The following is a 10000-nucleotide window of genomic DNA, read 5'->3' on the forward strand; positions in this document are numbered from 1 at the left end:
AAAAGACATCAAGCTCATGCACGCACACGCACACACACACACACACACACACACACACACACACACACACACACACACACACACACACACACACACACACACATACACACACACACACACACACACACACACATATAGAATATCAGACATATCAGACCGTCTAGATTTCACATATTTCACACTCTATATCGGGCCTCATTTATCAAACTCAGCGGACCAAAGAATGGGCGTGCGCTCATCTCAACGCAAATGTCGGGCATTTATCAATCCAGTGGTGCAAAGTAACTCAGTACATTTACTCAAGTACGGTACTTAAGTACAATTTTTACTTTACTGGAGTACTTCCAATTTTCAATAATTTTACTTCTACTCCACTACATCTCAAAGGCAAATACTGTACTTTTACTCCACTATAATTATTTAAAAACTTTAGTTACTAGTTACTTTGTAGATTTCTACAATAGGGTATTGATACTTTTACTTAAGTAAAAAAATACGGCTACTTTTCCCACCACTGAATCAATCTGTCGTCAAGTTGACGCGAGTGTAACCAACGACGACATCAGGTCTCAGCTCATGTACGCAAATGTCTTTCATTGTAGACTTTTACAATCTGACAGGCATCTAAACATATCGTTGCTGTAGGGCAGAAACCTCTTATCTCCATATTTTAATATGGAGATAAGAGGTTTTTGCAGGTCATTGCAGGTCTTTAGCGGATTCCTTCATTTCCCAGAATTCCATCTGTTTTCACCGGAAGGCGGAAGCGTTTCAAAAAGCTGTTCTTTTTGTTGTTTTTATACTATCTGAGGATCGTTTCTCTAAGCCAGTACAGTGGAGCTTTAGTTACCGTGAGCTGTGTTTTCTTTTGCTGTTGTTTTTCCATCTTCAAATCCTATAATGCCATAAAAACAGCGTGACATTCCTTTTTGTTACTAGCGTGGTAGTTCCGGGACAAACAGGATACCGGTGCATTTCCGTTTCCTTTTTAAAAGGCTTTCCGGGGTGGAATTCATGGAATGGGTGTTGTGAAACACAGTGGCGCGCACAGACATTTTGAGGGGCAGGTGCTCAAGTAAATCATACTTTTTTTTGTTTACTTGGTCTGCTCTTTTTTCCTTCTACACCTATACCTCTTTGCCAAAAATAGCCGATCTACAAGCCCACAACGCCTCGCAGCGCGAGGCGTTGTGAGCTTGTAGATCGGCTATTTTTGGCTAAAGTTCTCCTCAGAAAAGGGATGCTAGGTTTCGAGTGGTTATGGTAAAAAGAAAAATCATATCACATAAAGATTTGGCGGACCCTCTGTAGTAACTCTGAGGACCCCCTCCTGTTGAAGACCCCTGCTGTAAACTGAAAAAAGGGCACTTCTGGTCAAGAGGGCAAAGGGCAGGTGCTCTAGCACCACCTAGAGTCTATCTGTGCACGTCCCTGGTGAAACATTTGCCACTCACAAAAGAATGATGCCTATTAATGCCTATACTTGATCTTCATATACTACAGCGTCACACAAAAGTAGCAGATTTACAAGCTTCAAACGCGGCACGAAGCGACACATTTTGAGCTTGTTGATTTGCTGCTTTTGCTGTTTTGTTTTATTTGAATCATGAAAATGAATGATGATGAAAAACTGTTTTGGACATAATTATGAGGTTTCCCACCCGACAGAGACGATATGCAGCAGCCACTTATTCACTTAGAAATGATGATAAACATAAATAGTGGCAATTATGCGGGTTAACGGGTGACATCAATTACACAAGCATTTAAAATCGAGGAATTAAAAGCAATCCGTCATATAAGGTTAGAGATGCTTAATCAGACGCCCATTTAAACAAGGGCTTTGACAGTCATTCAGATCTCGACAATGTGGCAGATCTGGCTCAATTAGTATGAGCAACCTTAATGCATAGACACAAAAGGATTTAAATTGTTGACATGGCTCGACGCACGCACGCACGCATTACATTACATTACAGTCATTTAGCAGACGCTTTTATCCAAAGCGACTTACAAAAAGTGCATTCAACATAGCTAGGTGGGGAACGAAACTACTAATCACCAGAAGCATTAAGTGCATTCTCTTCTAAAACAAGCAACCAAGAGTATACCTAGCGCTAAAGTAAAAGTACGCACGCACGCACGCACGCACGCACGCACACAGGCGGGTATGTTCGATCGGACTTGTGCTGTTATGACTGTGGTTGTATTTTTATACATCTTCTTATCGGATGTGTGTGTGTGTGTGTGTGTGTGTGTGTGTGTGTGTGTGTGTGTGTGTGTGTGTGTGTGTCAGGTATCGGTGTACTGTCTGTGCGCTGTGTATGCAAACAGGCCGGTGCCAGACAGTACATGGAGATGATTGGTTGGTGTGTGCAGTAGGCTATAGTGGGAAAAGTACTCACATTTGTTTCTTAAGTAAACGTATCAATACCTCAATGTAGAAATACTCTGTTACAAGTAAAAGTCCAGAATTAATCATTTACTTGAGTATAAGTACAAAAGTAATGGTATCAAAATGTACTTAAAGTACCAAAAGTAGAATATACTCATTATGCAGAATGTCCCATTTCCAAAGTTTTGAAAAATGAAATGTATACAAATCTTTTGAAAATAGCAGATCTACAAGCTCGCATTGCAACGCATTGTGAGCTTGTCTGATATTTTCAAATGTCCGAAATGTATATAGGGCTGAAGTGGTTAATGTATGTTTTGTAATAATAATCAAAATCTACAAAGTAACTAACTAAAGTTTTAAAATAATTGTAGTGGAGTAAAAGTACAATATTTGCCTCTGAGATGTAGTGGAGTAGAAGTAAAAGTACTGAAAATTGGAAATACAGTACTTGAGCAAATGTACTTAGTTACTTTACACCACTGGGTGTGTGTGTGCTGTGTATACAGATATCTGTGTGTGAATACCCTGACATCATTGGTGGGGTAACTTGTTCTGTTTCTTCATATTGAAAAACTCAAGGGGCGGGGCCTCTGAAACCAGGGCGGAATGGTTTTCAGTCGCCAGATTTCTCAACACCCGACCATTCTTGCACTGTGATTGGCCGGAATATGACCGGATGATTAATGGCACGTGAGCCCTGTCGTGAGATGATTCCTGCGGTCGGCTCTGTGCCGGCTTCTAAGTTAGATTGATAAATGAAGGCCAATATATTTTACCTGGTTTATACGTTAGTTCGATAAAAGAGGGCGTTTCTATTTGACCAAATCTTTGTACATACGATTCGGTCTAGTCCAGTGTCCTGTTTCTCAGACCACCAGCGGTCCAAATGGACCCTTATGGGTCTGTAACTCTGAGAGTGTACAGATGGGTCCTTTTGGTTCCATTTGTACACTTTCATAGTTAAATAAACACTGAGGATTTTACTGTGTAGATTGGGGTCCCAGAAGGTTGAGAACAACTGGTCTACACTTTCTTAAACAGTGACCACCTGGACATGCCGGAAACATGGCACAGGGGATTTCACAAGGCCTGCCTGGGTCCGGGTTGCCATGGCGATCAATTTCCCATAGGGAAATCAACAGGTGTCAGCTTGATTGGCCCACCCAACCCATCAGCTTTTTGGATTGGCCAAGCTTCACCTTGCGCTTACACTGGCGTAATAATATAAATACTAGCGCACGCCATTGTAGAACCCATTATTTGTATACAGTACGTATCATTAGTATGGCAGTGGATGCGCTGGCCTACGTTCAGACGATTCACAGGAGGACCCATTCGTTTATAGAACAATTATTATTTAAATCTAGTTAAAATAATATGTTAAAATAGAAAAAATACTATTTTCCTTAGTCTCTGTCTAAGGAGTCTTCCTTAATAGTTTATGCAGGGAGCGAGTCTTTTTCTGCCAGTTTTCATTTTATAATTTAGGCGTTTAGCAGCTCTTCATTTATCCACAAGGCTGTGCCGTTCGGCGCAATGCTGCGTTGGACGGTGCATCTGAGAGGAGGGCCGGAGAGAAGCCACCACACGGCCGTGACCGTCGGCCACAAGGTGTACTCGTTCGTGGGGCACTGCAACATGAACGACAGGGGAATCCCCGTCCAGCTACGGCTCGCCGTCCTGAAAAAGACCCCGTTCATCGACGTGCACGTCTTCAACACAGTGTCTTTACGCTGGACGAGGTTGCCTCTGGTGACGACGGGACGAGGAGAGCGCCGCCCCGAGGTTCCCTCCATGCGCGAGGACCACACGGCCGTGCTCATAGGAGACGTCATCTACGTCTGGGGCGGGATCACCTCCGCGTGGGAGTTCTGCAACGTGCTTTACGCGTTCGACGTCGACACCCACAGGTGGCTCAAACCCAGGGTTTCCGGGACTTCTCCGGAGTCGAGGTGCAGCCACTCGGCCTGCGTCTTGGGGACGGTCATGTATGTCTTTGGAGGATACAAAGGCCTGGCCGGATGCACCAATGACATCAACATGTTGGACACCGCCACGATGGTGTGGTCTTTAATCAACACCAGAGGCAGTCCGCCGCCTGCTTTGCAGTTTCACTCCGCCATCGTCATTGGGACGAAGATGTTTGTATTTGGGGGCCGGGGGGACGAGGACGTGGACCACTACAACAAAACCAGGGCGTTCGACACGGAGACCAACTGCTGGCTGAGCGCGCCTTCCTCTGCGCAGCTTCTTCCAGAAGGACGCGAGAGTCACTCGGCCTTCGCCTACGACGGAGAGCTGTACATATTCGGCGGCCACAACCGTCTGCTGAAACGCATGTTCAACGACCTGTGGAAGTTCAATCCGGAGACGTTCTCCTGGAGGAAAGTGGAGACCAAGGGGAAGGTCCCATGCTCCAGGATGTCCAGGATGAGCTGCTGCGTGGTGGGAGATCACATCATCCTCTTTGGGTCCTCTTTGGAGCCGTGCACGCGGCACCACTTGTACATCTTAGAGTTACGTTCTAGTCTGAAGACGCTATGCAAGCTAGCGGTTATCCGGTACGGTCTGGTGCAGTTTGGACTCCCACATGACATCAGGTGGGAACTGACAGCCATGACTACAAACAGCTACAGAACAAAACTGCACATCCCACTAAAGAGATAGAAACAAAAACATGGATGAGGATTCCAGGTCGGAAGAAAACAAGTTCCAGCACAGAAGGAAAGGAAACTAGAAAATGTGCTCCTCGGAGCACAGGTCTCCGCCAGGTCAGGAAGTGGGTTTGGGACCCATCCGTAGCGAAAGTTTTTCTTTCCGTCAGCCTGTGATTGGCTGATTGGTATTCAGACCCTTTGCTCAGTACTGCGATTGGCTAGCGAGACGAAAATTAATAACTCATAAATATCACCACTCACTTCAAAAAAATTACTTATTTTGTGTGAGCTTCCATCACTGTGATGACCACTGTTGTTTTTAAATAGCACCGCTCACTTCACACTGGGTGTGATTTTTTAATTTTATCATGCGTCTCGTTAGCCAATCACAGCGCGTCTGCGAAGTTTGAAGTTAATTTCATCATGTGTCTCGCTAGCCAATCACAGGTGTTCACAGACGGACGGACACACACACACACACACACACACACACACACACACACGGACGGACGGACGGACGGACGGACGGACGGACGGACCGACGGACGGACAAAGTGAAAACATACTCTCCGCCATGCCTTCGGCCTGGCGGAGACAAAGATAAAGAGATCGCACTGCCCTTAAAAAGGCTCCACGCATTGAGAAGGGAAAGAAAGGAACAGGATACCAAACAGGAACTACACAGCATCATACAGGAGAATAGACAACTCTACTACCAACTGAACTGCACCAGGACACACATGACCGCAAAGGAGAACATCTCTAAGATAGAAGCTTCTAGTCCCAGTTGATCTGCACCAGGAATGAATGTAGAAACAAATTGATGCTTTGGGTAAAGAACACTTCTGGAAGAGGATTTCAGGAAACAGATGTACGTAAAGGATCACATGGGAGGACCTTATCAGAAACGTGGACTTCGACGGGGGGCCTACTGTACCACGGGCAGAGTCCTGCACGGGTCCAATTTTGAGAACCCGCGCCCGCCCCGCCCGTCAATACTCAGATCCGTAGACCGACCCGTCACCCGTGATTATTTCAAAATACGAACCAGACCCGCCCCGCCCCGCCAAATAAACGACCCGTTGTCCGCCCGTTTACCCGTGATTACATGCAGAGTAAAATGTAAATCCTATTGAAAAGTGTGTTGAAAAAGATAGCAGCCTTCAACAGCAGCGCTACAAGACGGAGGAGCGAGCTTAAGCCACGCGCGAACGCGCATCTACGCAGCACACATGTGTCGTTGTTTACGTCGTCAGATGGTTTTAATTTGAAGGTTTAACAGGATGTTCAATGTGTTTTTGTGAGTTAAGATAACTGACCAGCGTGCTCCATGCAGTTGTGCTGTGTTAAGTTACACAAGTGACGTTGTTTGGGCGGAAACAGTGCTCTCTGATTTTCACAATAAAATGATACCCGCCCGCGATTAGTTCAGTACCGCCCGTCCCCGTGATCAAAGTACATTTTTTACCCGTTTTCACCCGTCAAACGCGGGTACCCGTCGGGTATCCGCGGTGCCCGGCCCGTTGCAGGACTCTGACCACGGGTCACAGAGACCAGGTCAGAGAGAGAAGGACAGAGGCTGGCTGGGCACTGTGTCAGGCACCCAGAACTGGTGGCAAGCAAACGGACACTGTGGGAGCCAACCCAGGGGCACCAGCCAGGAAAGGAAAGAACTGCACCACCTACATAGACACACAAAAGGCTCCGTTTGGTTCAATTTGTACACTATCAGTTACAGATAGGTAAGGGTCCATTTGGTTCTTATCAAACATTTAGCTTGGGACCCTAAGGAAACCCCCCAAGGACCCGTGGGAGTCCCCAGACCCCACTTTGAGAACCACTAAATAGCATTCTAAACAGCATTCTTAACATTTATGGGCAAGGAAAAGCACATCCAAGTACCAAAAACATGTCACGTGATCAAGATATAGATGTGTAAACTAGCATCTATCGAACAACAACAAGGGCAGTGAAGTGCTAGGGGGTGAGGTGGAGTCTGAAGAGGTGAGTCTTCAGACTACGGCAGAACTTGGGGAGAGAGTCTGCAGTTCTGACTTCAATGGGGAGTTTATTCCACTGTGTGGGAGCCAGTATAGGGGGTGTATAAGAATGAGATCAGTCCTGTTGAAGCAAGGAACTCTCCCACCCCAAGACAGTAGACCACCAGTTCAACACCAAAGACAGGGAAATTACCAGAGTATAGGGGTGCAATGACATTTAAATTGGTTGCTAACAATCAATTAGTTGGAAACTAACTGGAGTTGTCTTGGCTTTTAACATGAGCATTATCTGCAATATGTGTGCATTGGACCTTAATTGCTTTGCATCTGAAACACAGAAGCATTTGAAGAGGAGGCACGTTTTACAAGGGCGATGCAAACTTTTGTAGTTAGCTACAGTAGCCTTGCTAGACGGAGTGGTCTTGGCTTTTAACATTAGCATTACTATTTCACTCGTTTTTGTTTATTTTTTATTTTGTGTAATTATTTTGACTTCATGTTTTCTATTTCAATTTAGTTTTTAGTGTGTTTTTTAGTTGTGTATTGTAATGGGTATTCATTAGGGTTGAAAAGAAAAAATCAAAACAGTATTGTGAAATGAAAAACATGCCACTTTAGAAGATGTATTGTAACAGTTAAAACTGACACAGCAAAAATATTTGGAAGATGGGTTTCATATCCGCCCCTTAGTGTATGTATGCAATCTTGACTGACTAAAATAAACTAATGACATTTTCTCTACAATGTTAGTTCGATTTAGTTAGTTTTGTAATACAGTTTCAGTTATTGTTTTTAGTAAAGCCTAATTTAAATGTTTATTTCATTCATTCATTATTTCATTCATTTAAATGGTAAATGGTAAATGGTGCATTTATATAGCGCTTCAATCCGAAGCGCTTTACATTGATTGTGCCATTAACCCATTCACACACACATTCATACACCGATGGCGGAGGAAACCATGCAAGGCACCAACCTGCTCATCGGGAGCAATTAGGGGTTCAGCGTCTTGCTCAAGGACACTTCGACACTAACTCTAGGGGAGCGCCCCAGCCCGGGATCGAACTGGGAACCTTGCGGTTTTCCAGCTCACACTACCCGGCCACTCTACCCCTGAGCCACTGCCGCCCCATAATTTAGATATGACACATAAGAGATATACAGTACCAGTACACGTATGAACAGTGAACAAGGAAAGACTGCTTTCATGTATTATTCTCCACACAAATGGAAAACCCTTCAGGACTCTCTGAAACCGGTTCGATTGGTCTCCATGAGGACACATTACATAGTGACCTGTTTCATATAACACTATATTTATTTGCATCTGTGACGTTGTAATGTGGCTCAAATGTTTGTTATTGTTTTTCATTATATGTATTGGGTTTTATGTATAAGCTGTGGTCAGGGCTTCCTATAAAAAGAGAGCTTGCGCTCAATGGGCTTCCCTGAATAAATAAAGGAGGAGAAAAAATAGTTAACTAAAATGTTTATTTTATTTTTAATTCTAAAGTTATTTCCTCAGGGATATGTCATGAGGAACACTTGAGATAGCCTACTATCATGTATGGTTACAACTGACTGAAAATAACCTTGTACCCCTTATGAAAATATAAATTATAATAAAATAATTGTTTGACTGGCATAAATGGCAAATTCCAAATATTGTTTCCATAATTTCACAAAGAAATTGGGGGTGCTGCAGCACCCACTTTAAGAAACCCTGCTCTATAACTATGTGTGCTGAAATTATGTATGCATTTCTTAGGAATCTTTCTTCTTAGTTTAACCACGTGAACCCCAGCATTCATATTCTGGGGGGAACATTAGCCAAAAATAGCAGATCTTGCATGCGTCGCGCAACATTACATTGTGAGTTTGTAGATCAGCATTTTTTTGGGGGGGGATTTTGGTGTACTGTAGACAGAAAAAAAAAACGTCCAAGTACAGAGACAACCCAGGTCCAGTTTACTACTGTAAGTCTAGAGCAGACTTTTCGGTCCGTGACCCCCCCAAAATAATCATATTTGAACTGGGGACCCGGTCCCCCCCACCCTGACAAGCACTTGAAATTGTAGGAGTTGAGGATTACATTTAGTTTAACTCGCTTCCACAGATAAATATTGTGAAAATAGCCGAACTACACGCCGAACAACTTGCATTGCGAGGCGTTGTGAGCTTATATAGATCAGCTATTTTCACAATTCCTGCCTCTTTCTTATAAGTGATGTTTGACAATTTGGCCAATGTTTGACCATTTTATAGTGTAGTTTAACCCATTAAGACCTGAGGCGATTCTTAATTTTTTTTTTCTAAATCCTAAAAGTTTTTTGAAAAAAGTCAATATTTTTCAAAAATAGCAGATCTACAAGCTCATAGTGCGGCACTCGCTGCCGCTATGAGCTTGTAGATCTGCTATATATAATCTGCCGACGGCATTTTTTTTTTCAATGGCAGATTTGTCTGTAACCAGGCTACTCTGGAACCCCCCCTATACCCCGAAAAAAAATGTGGGGACCCACCACAGGTTGAAAACCACTGGTCTAGAAACAGTGGTTCTCAAACCTTTATATACCACGACCCCATATTATGAGGGACATTTTTGGGGCGGGGTCAATCACCAGGTAAAGTAGCAAACTCAGTAAACATAACATTCTCACAAGGTTCTATCGTCCTATCGTCACTGGTGTGAAAAGCCTGATGATTCACTAGGCTTTCTGACCTCGTATCACCACCACCATCCTGGCGATTCGCCAGGCTTTTCACACGGCGGAGAAGCTTGCAATAATATCCTCACAGCCCGCCACCGCTCCAGACCGCATAAAAAACGAAACAAAACCGCAAAAGGAGTCTACGAGGTCGTGTCTGCTGTGCACCCATTATGTAGGATTAGTGTAGTTTATGAGGATAAACTGTTGGTCGTAGGATACTGGATTACTGCTCTA

General features: G+C 44.0%; 2 protein-coding genes across 2 annotated transcripts in view; both read left to right on the top strand.

Annotated features, from left to right (window-relative positions):
- The window catches only part of LOC311063095 (lysophospholipid acyltransferase 2-like), a gene marked incomplete at its 5' end in the record, with an annotated part of 62312 nt that overhangs the window by 23096 nt on the left and 29216 nt on the right, over positions 1–10000 (top strand). The window lies entirely within an intron of this gene.
- LOC311063840 (kelch domain-containing protein 3-like) lies at positions 3935–5065 on the top strand (the record flags this gene model as incomplete). Its single annotated transcript, XM_084083449.1, has 1 exon — positions 3935–5065. One exon carries the CDS (start codon positions 3935–3937, stop codon positions 5063–5065), a length of 1131 nt encoding a protein of 376 aa, XP_083939575.1.

Source organism: Gymnoscopelus microlampas, assembly GCF_963454915.1.
Source record: "Gymnoscopelus microlampas genome assembly, chromosome: 16".
Lineage (NCBI taxonomy): Eukaryota > Metazoa > Chordata > Actinopteri > Myctophiformes > Myctophidae > Gymnoscopelus > Gymnoscopelus microlampas.